This window comes from Cyprinodon variegatus, unplaced genomic scaffold (genome assembly GCF_000732505.1).
Source record: "Cyprinodon variegatus isolate N-32 unplaced genomic scaffold, C_variegatus-1.0 Scaffold404, whole genome shotgun sequence".
In the NCBI taxonomy this organism is placed as follows: Eukaryota; Metazoa; Chordata; class Actinopteri; order Cyprinodontiformes; family Cyprinodontidae; genus Cyprinodon; species Cyprinodon variegatus.
The window spans coordinates 251,595-266,384 of record NW_015150857.1 but is presented as its reverse complement, the minus strand read 5'-3'; the positions used below and the strand labels follow the sequence as shown (position 1 = coordinate 266,384).

General features: G+C 39.1%; 2 protein-coding genes across 3 annotated transcripts in view; one reads left to right on the top strand and one right to left on the bottom strand.

Annotated features, from left to right (window-relative positions):
- The window catches only part of LOC107093033 (ankyrin repeat domain-containing protein 34B-like), a 5,501-nt gene extending 735 nt beyond the window's left edge, over positions 1-4,766 (bottom strand). The window contains exons 1-5 of the mRNA XM_015387833.1: positions 4,689-4,766; positions 2,330-2,545; positions 1,808-1,990; positions 848-1,064; positions 40-211 (exon numbers count right to left, since the gene is read on the bottom strand). Of these exons, the coding sequence (XP_015243319.1) occupies positions 40-211; positions 848-1,064; positions 1,808-1,990; positions 2,330-2,545; positions 4,689-4,715 (815 nt within the window). The 5' untranslated portion in view covers positions 4,716-4,766. The remainder of the gene's footprint in view (positions 1-39; positions 212-847; positions 1,065-1,807; positions 1,991-2,329; positions 2,546-4,688) is intronic.
- A 4,845-nt stretch (positions 4,767-9,611) lies between these two features.
- Positions 9,612-14,790, top strand: part of LOC107093027 (RNA polymerase II elongation factor ELL-like) — a 10,693-nt gene continuing 5,514 nt past the window's right edge. Inside the window, exons 1-4 of one of the 2 annotated variants that reach the window (XM_015387827.1) lie at positions 9,612-9,884; positions 11,979-12,023; positions 12,121-12,242; positions 13,069-13,229. In XM_015387827.1, coding sequence (XP_015243313.1) covers positions 9,750-9,884; positions 11,979-12,023; positions 12,121-12,242; positions 13,069-13,229 — 463 coding nt within the window. In that variant the 5' untranslated portion in view covers positions 9,612-9,749. The remainder of the gene's footprint in view (positions 9,885-11,978; positions 12,024-12,120; positions 12,243-13,068; positions 13,230-14,790) is intronic. The other variant, XM_015387828.1, reaches the window with a different exon arrangement.

The following is a 14,790-nucleotide window of genomic DNA, read 5'->3' as shown; positions in this document are numbered from 1 at the left end:
CTTTCCTGCTCCTTTATGTCCAGGATATCTCCTTCCAACTCCAGGCTCCTCTCCCTCATTCCCTCTTCATATGCCCTTTTCAGAGAGTCCAGGTTGTTGATGGCCAGCCAAGGTTCGGACGATACCCTCTGCCTGGAAGCTGGACTGCTTCTCAGGTTCAGCCGACTCAGCTCACATGATGAACGTCTGCTGCTGCTGTTTCCCTGTTTACCTACAGGAAATAAATCAAGGAAAACATGACTTAAATCTGCCAAACCTACAGTTCTCAAATCACACACTCGTATATTTCTTTTTGCAACAAAAATCATTTTTGTTTTGGTGATGTAATGGTCATTAGCAAGACAAAATTTCTATGTAGCACCTTAAAAATAGTTTTCAATGCATTAACAACTTCCTTCATATGTCTTCTGTTTAATGTTGGCTAATCCTAAAGCAGAGGTGGTGTGTGGTCCAGATCATATGGCCTGTTGGATCAGATTGTATTAGAGCTTTAGCCTTCTGGCTCTCAGTTTGGGATAAATGTAAAGAATATATTAGTCTGTCTACATCATGTGATGCACCAGTACCACTGGCAGCCCTGCAGCTCCTCAGTGCGGAGCTGCCACCACTGTGCATGACAGCTGGTCCAAACTTCTTGTTACTGTGTGCAGTTAGTTCAGTTTTTGTTTTTTATTGAAATTTGCTTTGCTGTGAATGATGATAGTGATGATTCAGGATCTTCCTCCATTATTGTTACCATATTGGCCAGTTAACTGAGCCTCAAAAACATTTGTCCTGCTTCAACAGGACAATAATCTGTAATTTGACGTAAAGCTTAATCCCAGGCCTCTTTCAGATCCTCACTCACTCATTCCTCTGAAATTAAAGATGTTTCCTCCCTCGGATGACTTTGGTGAGCCGGTCTTTACAATGATTTCAGACGGGGACATGCAGGACACAGGCGAGGAGTCCGGAGACGGGGGGACGTTCAGGTAACGCCTGGTCACCGGGCCTCTGCTCAGGCCCATCTCTGTAGCAATGATGATGATGTCACGACCTTTAGCCCGGCATGAATCTATTAGCACCTGAAATGGATAAGGGGTAGAATTAAGCTTCAATCTTGGTACTTTTTTGTTCTCATCTTTATGAACTACTTCCAGACAAGACTTTCATAGAGGTGTTTTGTATCCTTCTATGGAGCTAAATTGGGGCCATAAATTTTGTTAAAGAAAAAAAAAAAGTTTTTTTCAAAAGAGAAACATTTCAACCTGAAAATAAGAGTCTGCAAAAAGAAAAATGTATTATTGTTATTACTTCTATTATGTTTTAACAACAGTAAATAATGGAGATTTTTAGGAAATCTCCCACACAGCGTTCTGTCAAATCTGTTAAAATCATATTTTATCATCTGAGATTTGCTTAATGTATTCATGTAAGCTGCTACCGTTGGTGCAGAAGGTTATTATTCAAAACCAATCACATATATGTAGAATATTTATGATTTTTTTAAAGAGATTTCCAGTTTCAACAGTCCCTGAATGCAACAGCTGTGAATAGGTTGTTCAGTTACTATGTTAAGCAGGTAGTCATGGTCATCTAAGGTCCTTACCCCCAACACTGAAACAAGGCCATAAGTTTGAAGCTGAAAAAATGTGTGCAAGTTAAAAAAAAAAAAAAAATCTGTAGGTTTGAAAAGAAAAAAAAATTTTAATCTAAAAAGTAGTTTTTTTTTGTAATGTAATTTTTCTGGTTTAAAATGTATGGCCCAAATTTAGCTCCATATTCTCCTGTACACCTTTTCTCTTTACTTTCAAAGCGGGATTATAACCTGCAGTGTGGGTTGGTGCTGTGCATTGATGGCGTAAACCAAGGCTGATGCTCCAGTGCCGTCCTCCATGCATGGGTCAGCTCCTGCAGCTACGAGGGTGGACGCCACCAGAGCTCCTGCTCTCTGCATACAGGCGTACATTAGGGCAGAGCGACCATCCTGGTCCTGCATGTTGGGATCTGCCTGATGGGTTCAAAAAAGAATCTGGAACTCAGGAAGAGATATTTCTGAAACCCAAACTTTAGCTAAACTGAGAACTTTTTGTTTCACCTTTCCTCAGTCAAAACTAATCTGGCTCTGTTGGATATTATGTTTAAATGTATGTTTTGTATCCCACAATCAAAATGTTTGGGTACACACACGTAGGCAGTTGCGGTAGTTAAATCAGAAGCTTATTTATTTCATGCATTGTAAATATTCCAAAGCACGCTCATTTCCACCTGCATGCATTTCAAATCAATTCTCCATGCATTTTGAAATCTTTTTAGATGAAAGAACAGGTATTTGTCACTGCAGTTTGACCTTATTCTGCAGCAGGAATTGCAGGAGTTTCACACTCTCCTTTCCTGCTGGTTCTCCTCTCAGGGCCTTGCAGGCAGCGAGGAGAGCCGTCTCTCCTCTGTGGTTCCTCCCATTCACCTGAGCTCCACCTTCCACCAGCAGGCGGACCAGACGAAGCTTCCCAGAGGAGGCTGCGCTGATGAGTGGGCTGGAGTCTGTGAGGGGATCCTCCATTTCCTGGGAGGAAAAACAATGTCAGAGTTTATTTCAGGTTCCAAGTTTCCATCACCTTGTCATCATTATGAATGCTATGCTACTTTTAGTGTTTTGGAACTATTATTTATGGATGGTAGTCTGAAAATACAGGATTCGAAAGGGATTGTGTGCACATGTTTAATGCATAAATCACCCTAAAATCAATATTGTTAAATGCTACATGCTAATACAGGCTTTCAGTGGGGGCATAGAGCATATACTATAAGCTTACAACACCGTACGTGTAGAAAACACAGTTTTCAAGAGCAACAGAAATTAATTTCCAACTGCTGTTCACAATCAAATCATAAGATGCTTCTAGATGTTTATGAACCTCTACCAGTAGGAGCTGCAGCTCATCCACCATGTTTTCTTAGCAAAGGTGTCCGCATAATTATTAATTTTCCTGTTAGATGTGGAAAAATCAGGCCGCACAGAGGGGCGTGGGTGCTGAAATGACATAACCGGCCATGTGGACACCACAAGCATAAATGAACCTTAGATTAACATCTACGCAGGTTTTAATCTATATATATAGTCCAAACCTACAAAACACCCTGAGTAGATGTTTTAGACATTTCTAGAGAAATTACGAACATTTTAAATCCATTAACAATCTCCTGGCTCTATGTTAGACTACTAGGCAAGGCAAGGCAAGGCAAAGGCAAAGGCAAGGCAAATTTATTTGTATAGCACAATTCAGTACAAAGAAAATGCAAAGTGCTTTACATGATTAAAATATAGGAAAATAAAACAGAATCAGAGCTAGGAGAAAAAAAAATAATAAAAAAAAACTACACAAATCAAAACTGATGGCTCTATGGCCGGCTGCAATAAACTTGCAGCATATTCATTTCTAGCAGAGTTTAGGTCAGGCCAATTCCATGTTCTCCTTTTTGCATTTTAATGTGTGTTTGTGATCACTGTCATGGTAGATTACTTACTGTGCCCGATGACCAGATCCAAAACCGTTACCTTAAACTGAAATGAATTGGGTTAGGAAGATCCAAATCAACAAGGATCAAATGTTCAATGAACTGGAAGAGGCTGATAGACCAAGATGGATGTCCACATGGAACAGAGTAAAACAGGTGAAAGCAACAACTTCCTGCTACAAATCTATGCATTTAAGCTTTACTGGAATTCGGATACATGGATAGATATACGGTATCCAAATGTCTGTAGGATGATCAGAGAAAAATATTTTAATATAGGGTCACAGAGAAAATGTTTGTTGGAGTTCTTAGAGAAAGGACTCCAGCTTCATATTTTCAGCTATTGTATAATATTATCTTACCTCCTCATGAGCCTGATTTGCCTTTTGTCTATCTGCAAATCATTCCTGTTATACTCCCTGCTCTCCTCTTATGCATTTTCTTCAGTTTGCTCCCAGGCCCCACTGCTTTGTATTTTCTTTTTCTTTTTAGTTTCTTATCAAACTCTTTTACCGTGATTCTTCTAGTTTCTCCAATCAATATAAGTATTTATACGTATGTGTCAAACATCGGCTCTCATGGCAGGATCATGCTGAGTTTAACTAAAAACTGTGACACATTTTGGTGCTCCATGAGGACAATAATGCAAAAGACATGTCAGAGGTGGTCCTGGATAAGATTAAGCTTCTGGGATGGTTCAGATGTAAACATATTGAAAATTGAAAGACTACCAGTATTTCATTTCATGACAGGAAACAAATGAACTACAATGTATAGTTTTAACCCTACATATCAGAAACAAATCCACAGTAAATTCAGTGAAAAGAAACCTGATGTTATCACTCCATTCAGGAAACAGAACTCTTCAAACAAATGAGTGGATGATCAAAGTTAAAACATGCTGATGATCTGGGTGTGTGTGTGTGTGTGTGACTGATCTTTGGACATTTTTTAACATTTTTATATTCCTTGTAATATGTAAAACCTTTTTTTTATGTAATTATTATTAAATAAGTTTAACCAGCCCTACACACCAAATTAAAGTATCAGTTGAGAGAAAAACATTAATAAATTTCCATCATTTACAGCCTGCTAAACAAAAAAACAGCACATTTATTTTGCAGTTCTTTCTATTGAGCCAGAATAAGTTTTTAAATCAAAATCAATGTAAATCCTTTAAAACATTTTACCTTTGTTGTAAGATGGAGCATCTTCATGTTACAGAAGTGATTTTCCCTCTGCAGCTTCCACCTGCTCCAGTCCGCGCTCTCCTTTCCTTCTGGCTCAGGGGCGAGCGTTCAAAGTCATAAACGGTTTCCAGTCTAAAATGTCACCTGTTGCAAACACAGCACTACAAAGAGCCAGAGGGCCTTTGATATGAGTCAGCTTTGAACGGCTCTCATCTGCCCTGTGACCACCATCTGTGTTCAAAAACCCTCACGATGCACAGGTTCTCCTACCATCTCTCAGCAGCTCGCTGTCTTCTGCTCTGTTTTGTTCTCCATATACAAATGCAACACATTAAATGAGCCTTTATCATTTATTTTAGTGTTTAATTCAAAACATGAAATGCGTAAAGATTCCTAACACAAAGAGTGAAAAACCTCACATTTTTTTCTGTTCCTTTTTAATAAATGTGGCTTACAGGATTCATTCATGAATTCATCAGTTAACATATACGTACATATAGCAAACACTATGTTGTGTAAACTACTATAATTATCAGCCCTTTAAGAAAGAAATCAACATAAGAACATCTCTGACAGCCTGGTATGTATATTTAACATTTTTTTCAAATACCATCAGCTGAAAATTGCTGTTAAGTCCAGATTGATAATCCACATCAAAACGTAGAGCAACTATCAAAAAAAAAAAAAAAACTTGTCCAGACTTAGGTCCAATCCCAATTTTTCCTCTACTTAAAGCACTAGCCATCACCCAACATTACTACAACCTCTAAGTAAAGCCACAAGGTGATGGCTTCTTATTCTTCCCTAGGAACTGAGACACACCTTGCTGCATCGTTGATGTGTGGATATGAAAGCAACTCTGTGTTTGCTTATGCACATATATAAGATACGTCCCATCATAACAGCATAACAGAGGAGACAAAGCTTTTTTTAAATGAAAGAGGAAATAATGTCTTCAAAGGATAAAGCGGGTAATGACCTTAATAGGTATGTGGGTGGCTTTAAAGAAACAGTTTTAATTTAGCCCTAGAAGGACTGTTTTGTCATCCTACCTCCAATGACAGCCACAGCCTCTCCCCCACACTGGCGCTGTGTCTGCCTGGCAGGCTTCTCCAATCAACCACTCTCCACCTTTGACCCCTGCTGTGGTTCCTTAGCTAAAGAAGAGGCTAAATGAAGGCTGACACCTTCATTTTGGCTGTGTCACTCTTTCTACAGGTGCTCCTGCATTGATTTCCCGCTGCTCCTGTCTTAGTTTCAGAACGCCGTCTCACCTTATCTCTCTTGTCCAGGAGAATCTGGTGAACCCAGGGACACTGACAGCTTTGTTTGGCTTTAAAAAGTTTAAACAGTACTGCAAGTTGCTTCATAGAATCCCTGTCCTCCATGATGAGCCATAGTTGTTTGAAATGATGACAAGAAGTATTCTGGGGAATTCTGGCCCTTACTTGGCAAGTCAGCACCTGATATCCCTCGTTCTGAAGGGCTTGATTCATACCCCATACCCCTCATTATGTCCAATACCCCACATCCAAAGAGGAATTGGAACAGCAATACCCTCATGGGAACATGCAAAATGTAGGGGTAGGGCTAAATAGTAGGGCTTAAGGTGTATTTTTTGAGCTCAAAATCTTCATAAATCTTTCTGAGGTAGATTTAATTACCTAGGTTTGTTTTAAGAAGGGTGGGGCTATACGGTTTGGATAGTTGGGAGGTTGGAGGCTCGCTGCACCCACAGGTCTCACTGCTTCACTGGCCTTGCTCCTTATTGGACCTTGGACCATTCCTGGACTGCATTGTGGTTGAGCTGGGGGTCTATTAGGACCTTTTTACTTGGACTCTGCTGGGGTGGTTCAAATGGCTCTGGTCTACCAAGTTGTGAAAGGTCCTTGCTGTTTGACCTCATTTGCAGGATTTTACAATTCTTGTAATCTTTACTTTGTCTAGTATCTAATTGTTGGAAGTGTAAACAAGTCATTAGACATGGTAATATTTCTCCAGTTTTTTACTTTTTGGTGAGTCTTTGCATCTTGAAGCAATAGTGTTCTGAGTAGCACCCAGTGGGGTGTTATTCCACTGTATCCCACCTGCTTGAAGAGTTGACTTCTTGTTCACTTAGAGTTGGCGCACATTAAAAGGTATCTGTAACAATTTGTTATTTGAGTTACTATATATTTTCTTCTTTCTTTTAACTCAAACCAGCCTCCCCTCCCATCAGAGGGAACAGAGGAGTTTGGTCAACAAGGCTACAACTCACTAAATCTCTTCTGTAATTTGGACCAATTTCTGTAAAGTTATAAGACGGTTTTGTCATGCAGGAGAAATTCAGCACCTCCTGAAAAATATGCACCAACACACCCCGTACTAACACTAAACACTGTGATTCAGCAAGGCTCATTTACTGCTTCTTGATGCAAACTAAATCTGATCAGATCCGGGTTTAACTGCATTACCTTTACAATTGTTGGCTTGTCATATAAGCACACCCATGAGCACTTAGAATATTAAGCCATAGCTACAGTTCTGAAGACAAATACTTCACTGTAACAAACATCCAGTTTAACTGGTTTCATCACTGGCAGTCCCTAACACCTTACTGGGCCTTTTAATCTTTCCCTTTAAAGCAGCTTCACTGTGTACTTACTGTATGTCTGCCTCTACTCAAAGCTGAAGTTGTCCCAAATAAAAGTGGCTGCATATTTTGTTTTTATGAATAAAACTATATCTTGTGGCCTTTCGTTGCATTTCGTTGCCTTGTACTTGTACCTGTGTAATGACAGTAAAGTTGAATCTAATCAAATCTTTATCTTATGTTTATCTGACCTTAAGAAGGTTTAAAAATAAGGTCTCTTTTCAGACCCATATGGCAACCTACATTATCATATGAATATTTGTTCGCTAGTCCTGTTTTAAAATAATTTGGAGATTGTCAAAAGATGCACATTTGATATCCAGATGTCAAAAGTCACTGTTCCAGCAAATATACATTAGGCTTCAGGGTACAAATATGAAAAAGGATATTGATGGCCTTAACTTTCAGCAGTAATACAAAAATAAAAAAAAAGTTAACCTTTAGTGCTTGTTTTTTTTTTTTTTTTTTCATTAGGGGTGCTAATTTCAATTGTAATTGTAAAAAAAATATAAAACATTTGTAGTATATCATCAAATAATTATTTGCAGAACAAACACTTTTGGATATCATCTATTCAACCAGTTCTCAATAATATGCAGATATTGTATATGTGATTTTTTTTTTTTTTTTTTTTTGTATTAAGATACAAATTTTATGTAAATTTATATTATTTGCTAAATGCTATTAAAAAAATAAAATAAACTCAACATATCACCTTGTGCTGGCAAAGTATTTTTTTCCATCTTTCAGAATAGTTTTCTACATATGGTTGGAGTGAGCTTTAAAAATCTCAAGTCTCAAGCATGGATTTATTATAAGATATTTTGTAATGTCACATCAAAGTTTCACACATTTGTTGATCTTACATCAGCCTCATAAATATGAAGCTGACTATTATTAATTGTGTGGTTAAAAATGTGAGAGTTGTAGCATTCTTTTAAGTGTGCGACTCTTTCATTAGGACAACACAAGCCTTTGAGTTAAAACAAAATCTTGCATTTGCTCCTTGTTTCTATTAAACTAGTCTGTCTATGTGATGTAGGAATATTTTCCTCCTTTATTCATTTTATTTCATATAAATAGTACATGTGATATCTGTTATGAGAATACATAACATGTAAATGGGTGAAGCCATTGGCCAATTTACCTTTGTAGTCCCTGGACAGGTGTTGTTAACATTTAATTTATAATAAAAGAAAGACAAGACACATGCATCATGTTAGGGTAACCCACAGCACCAGACTACACACAGATAGTCACAGATAGATAGACTAAGGACAGAGACAGACAGGAGCAGTTACACATTGATATACTCAAAAGAGCAGTTGTTGCTTTTCCTTTCGATTGTTGTAAAACTCGGAGCCTCTCTTACAGTTGTCGGACTATTCCTTTGCACACAGCCCTGGTATGAAATAAAATTTTAAACAAATGCATATTTTCTCACAGGTACCTCACAGTCTTCTCTACTATTGGCTCTACGGGTCCGTTATGCCCTCATCCTATATTTAATATAGTCGCTCAACAGTAATAGAGCCAGCACATGCAAGCTTTAATAGATTAGACAGACATTTTTAAGACTTATAAAGTTTTTGAAACTTAAGTGATCATACATTTTTTTTAAAATTTTTATTGAGTGTATTTGATAGGGACGGATAAACCATAGCATAGTCTTACTGAAAAACAGCAGACACATGCTGGCATGTGCTGTTAGAGTGAGCTAATTCGCTGCACTTGTCCCTATGAGGGCTTTTATAAACCATATCTAAAACATTATTAAAAAAAAAAAAAAAAAGTTGTTTTTCTTTTTTTTAAAAAACATAAATCTTCCTTTTCTGTCTGCTAATTGTTTAACATACCTTCTTAATTAAAGGCAATATACATTTATTTCAAGAAAACTAATAATCACATTGAAATGTTTGCTCTTTATGTTTTTAGTACAGGGAACATAACAGGGGCCAGGACTAGTTCTACAGTGGCACTGGGCCCTATTGGCCCCCATCTAGAACCGCCAATGGTAAGAGGTGGGCGCCCAGGGCATCTCTCGTGCTAGAACCGCCTCTGGGTGGAGGACCATCTTTATAAATTCTGGTTGGATTAAATGTTACAATGGCCTGCCATAGCCCTCCGCAAACATGAGTCTCCCCCATTACCTCATGTAAAGCAACATTAGCATAGGGAGACGACAAGCCAACAGAAAAAAGTGGAAGCAGTTACGTAACACCTACGTAACAGCCCGTGCGTGGCCGTTGACCAATAGGATCGGCTCTGAGTTCAGCCGTAATAGCGCGCCGCGGAGCAGCAGCAGGAGACACACTGCTCCGCGGAGGTCTTTATTCGGATCCGTCTCGGTCAATGTTTGCTCATTTCTATGGTATCGGACGGATTTTGCTCGGAGTAAACTGTGAGCGGGAGGGGAGGACTGCAGCGCGATGTCGGCTCTGAGGGAGCAGCGGTGTTACGGGCTTTCCAGCGGTAAACTGAACCCCGGCTCTAACGTCTCCGTTTTTCACGTAAAACTCACTGACAGCGCGGCAAGAGCCATCGGGAGCTTTCACAACGGCAAGGTGGGTCTCATTGTTCCTCTCTGCGCGGACACTAAAACACTCCACCGTGTTGGTAGAAACTTGTTGAGGATGCTATAGCTTCAAAGAGAAGTGATTTTAAAAACACGACGGACCAAGTTCACCACCATCTCCCCCCAGCCTCTCTCTTTCCCCAGCTGTTCTTACCATTCACCCCCCCTTTTTTAAATATTTTGCTGCCGTAAACTGCTGATAAATGTTGCATAACGCAAGGCGGAAACACGGCGAGTGTTTATGAAGCTTGTATGAAGCTGTTGGTCGAGTCCAAACAGGCTCCTAGTAAAATATGTGGTAAGGATTAGAAGAAAGTGAGGGGGTGAGGATCTGTAGTAGGAGGGAATATTTGGATCGAATTGAATAAACTGATATTAAATGAATCGGAGCCCACATATCCCATTAAAATCCTCTAAATCAGAAGCTACAGGAAAGGTTTTATGTAAAATGCAGTTCCTCGATTCAGCAATTCCTCGTAACAAGGGCTGGAAACTCCACGGTGAGGAAATGACAGCCTCCTCTTTAATCGTTTCAACAAGAAACTCCCCATTGATCTCATCGTGATTTAACCTGAGTTTGGGGATGAGGCAGAGAAGAGGGGAAATCACCTCTGATCACACTCAGACAGGAAATGGTATAACATCTCCATATGTAGGGGCCAGCTCACTCTTTGCTCTCTCATCAACAGGTTGACTCTGTTTTTAAAAGGTCATATAGATTGTGGACATTGCATACTTTCTGTCAGGGCTGCAGGCTCTGTGATCTTTGTATTTCCCTCTAAGAGAACATGGCCTTAATTTCAGCAATAATGCTCCCATGTGACACAACTCATTCATTGAGAAATTTACTGTAAATAAAAGCTTCTTGCACCAGCGTTCGTGCCTCAACTTGTTCACATTTTTGTCATATTTCCAGCTACAAATTATAATTATTTAGATTTTAACACCAAAATAAATACAACTGTCTTAATTTTATTGCAGAGCAAAAAAGCAAATATGCAACAAGGCTGCACAAGCGTCATTATCATGGTCACTCTGTGTGCAAAACAAACCAAAACTGGGGCGCAATAACTGCATCATGAATTCCAAAAAACAGCAAAGCTCTGGAAAAGTTTAATATTTGAAAGTTAGAAGATCCAGACGTCACCCAAAAATAAAAGGGCTGCTGCAAATCTAGCAGACTCCCACAAGGATTTGTGGCCATAAGTGTTTATTGGAAGAAGGTTGCAACAAGTCATGCCTGGGGCCTGGAGGAAGCTGCTTGACTTGTAATGGACCATAAGTAAAGATTATTGGATAACAAAGCATTTAGTGGGAAACCTAATGATGCATTCATGCTGCTGGTTCAGTCTAGGCAATATCCACTCCTTCGTTTGGCCTGGTTTGGTTTCAAACTGAGATTTTTCGACTGGGCCAAACAACAGCATGCAGTTGCAACTGTTTGTTTGAGTGGTTTCTAATTCTTTTAACTTTGGATTCAAGCTCCTGGTTTTTATTTTTTTTTTACTTAAATGCACTCTTCTTATATTGTGTCATCCCCTTCTGCTTTAAGTACGCTTCAAAGGGCATGTGTTCACACAGCAAACGATCCGCTCCGGATAAAATGCGCCGAGAACAGCAGTTTTTATTAAGTTCCAAGGTTCGTTTCCCAATGTCCTGATCCTATCCTACCAGATATGCAATAGAACCATTTAGATCAGAAGATCTTCATGTGTTCAACCAGGTCAAAATCCAAAGCAAAAGACTCTAGCAAATCTAACTAAAATGGAGCGATTATCCAAAAAAAACAAAAAACGGTGCAAAGTGTGCAAAAGTGAGAGACGCCTTCCTGGAGCTTATTTTAAATCAGTCAAAAACCAAATTTAATCTCTGACTTGTTTCTTTTAAGTAACAAAATGTCGCTCTCAGACATCACATTTAAGAATATCAATTTCCTGAGAGTAAAAATGCTTATTCTTTTACTAAATATAACTACTGAACTTATCATGAATAACCAATCTATTGATATTTCTCTCCCGGTCTATTGCATTGATGCAAGTAGGAGCAACACTCTTCACACAGCCTCTGTTTGTGTTCTTTTTAGAGCTGGTCTTCCTGTCCTACCATCACCTTCAATGGAAATCAAGGGGTGAGACGACCTGCTGCTACTGCTTTCACAGCACCGTATTTCACTCATATTGTGTCATACATTTAAAAAATGTTTGATCCCTTCCCCGCTGTTGTAGAGAATTGCCATCCCTTGCTCAGAGAATGGAAATGAAGCGCGGATCTTCACCTTTGGAGTGACTAACGTCGCTCGCAATAGTCCGCATGGGAGCTTCGACTGTGTCAAACAGCGCAGCATAGGGTGAGTAGAGAAGAGGCACTGCAGAAAAACACAGATTGCACATGGATTGTTTTTTTTTTTTTTTCTGTGTAAGTGGAGAGCAAGAAAGGAACGCCACCTGTAGGAATCTGAGTTAAAAAATAAACCTTAAAGCCTAAAATAAAGACAAATGCACTCATGTTTTATGGCCCGCTTTAATCTCCTTCAGCAAATTGTGATTATTATCTTTGATGTAAAACATTATCAGAACGTTGTCTTCAAAGAATATCCTAGGCTTTGTTGTGAAAGGTTATTACTCAGACGTATTCCGTGTTTAGCATCTTAACATTTAGCACAATCAAAGCAGCTAACATTAAATTACACTTTGTGTTTATTCAAGATAAGGGAAGCAGCAAATGTTTCCAAATCTGTCATATTCTCTTTAGCCTTCCTGTTGTCTGCTAAAGGTGTTGCTCTCACGAAGCTGGAAAAAACCACAAGCAGTTTTTAACAGAGCTTCTTGTACTCATGTGGTTCCTTTTCATTGAAACCCTCACCAATATCAAAAGTGGTACCTTTCATTGTTCTTTTTTTATTTTTTATTTTTTGCTTGTCCACATTAAGTTATGATAGCAGGTAGCATAGTGGTAGCGATTCGCAGGGTAAGGCTGAAAACCTCTATTAAGAGTTAAAAGCTATTTTGTGTACAAAAAGCCAGGTTTTCTGATTTTACAGGAAGCAGAGAATCTGAAGGCAGCAGGCGTCACCTTAAACGACCTGAAGTGTGAAGCAGCTCTTTCTAAGGAACAGAACTCAAAGGAGGCTAAAACGCTCTGCCCGCACTCACTATCCTCCTCCTTGTCCCCAGTGCCGCCGAGGAGCTGACATGTCTTGGAGTGATTCAGAAGAAGATGACGGTCAACGCCACAGATGATTCGTACGATAAAGCCCGCCAGAGCTTGGCCCAGGCAGAGGAGGAGACCCGCAGCCGAGGGGCCATCGTCATCAAAAACGGAGCGCGCTACCAGGGTAAGGAGAAAGGAAAGCCCGGCATGTCTGCAGCATGTGTGTGATTATACAACAGAAGCCCTACCAGGGGACGGTGCTGGCCTGAAGACAGCTCTGAGCCATGCTTTTGATATCCAGAAAACACTGTCAGCCATATTGCATCGGTTGCCTTGGAAACATGTGAAGTAAACATATATTTTATGTTGGTTTTTTTTTTTTTTGTTCATCACTGCAGTTCAGTTGAACACAAAACGACCAAAACAAATCCAGAACAATCCCTTTGCACTTCATGTCATAGAACCTGCGTTGGAGTTTCTCCTTGTTCTGCCACCGCTTTTGCACATCCAACCACCAAACCGCTTCCTCCTAAGATGAGATGTTAGTCTCTGTCATCATCTCTCTGTGAACCTACACAAACACAGAGGCACTAATGGAGTTCAGAATGTTAGGTTGTGATGAGTCTGTCAGTTTAGAGGAAGTATAAAAAAAAAAAATCTACATTACTCATGTCAGGCTTGTGCAACTGTGTGGTTATTTCTTAAATTAGATTTCTGCATCTGCTTACTGAGCTTAATGTGTGGCTTTCTGGTAGGGTGAACTGAGGTCTTTTTTTTTACCGGTATGTTATTCCTGCAAGTGGAGAAATTTAACAGAGAAAGTCGTCTTCCTCTCATCTCATAATTTGCCCAACGTTATCCAACAAGCACATTGTAAATACATATTCATATCCTGTACAGATTACAATTATAGATAGAAACTGTTTTATTTATAACCTTTTTGGGGGGATTTACTTTAAGAATATTGTTTCTGTAAATTACCAGAAGCGTGCCTTATCTGGGTTTCCATCATTGGCTGTTATTCCCCGTAAACTAATCTCTAACCTCTCCTTAAAAGCGAAAAGTTCTTAATAGTTGTAGCTAGGAAGCATTTTACATACTGTAGATTAATTTAAAACGCTGAACAAATCTGTTCTGGTCTTTGTAGAAGCGAACAGACTGAGATAGTCCTCTCCTGAGCCCCTGCCGTCTTATCAACCCCAGGTTTAAGATGAGTTTTTCACTCTCTCTGTAATTCAGCGCATCATAATATTGGACAGCATCATCTAAAGCAGCTTCAGATTTATTTTCTAAACCAATACCTACTTTTTCTTCTGCAGAATCAGACTTGAACTCATCTTTAACCACCAAAGCATGGAGTTCCACAGAGTTCTGTTTTTGGCCCTTTTGATTTCAGCTGCTTCCTGTGTCTCAGATGTTGCTGGTGACATGGACTTTGAATTTCATCTTAATATATCTGGTTAGATGTAATACAGAAAATGTAATTTACTATAAAATATAGTGCATTAAACTTTTTGTCAGTAAAAAGAAAAACATTATACAACATTTTATATTAAAATTAACTTTTAAACCTAAATAAATCTTGAAAATTGACCCCCTTTGAACAAGGTTATGCTTCACATTGCCTCATCGCCCAGATTGTTAGAAATCTGGCTTTGACTGCACAAATGAAAGCCATAATGCACATTTAGGGCTTAGTAAACCCAACATTTATACAACCTTCATATATATATATATATATATAT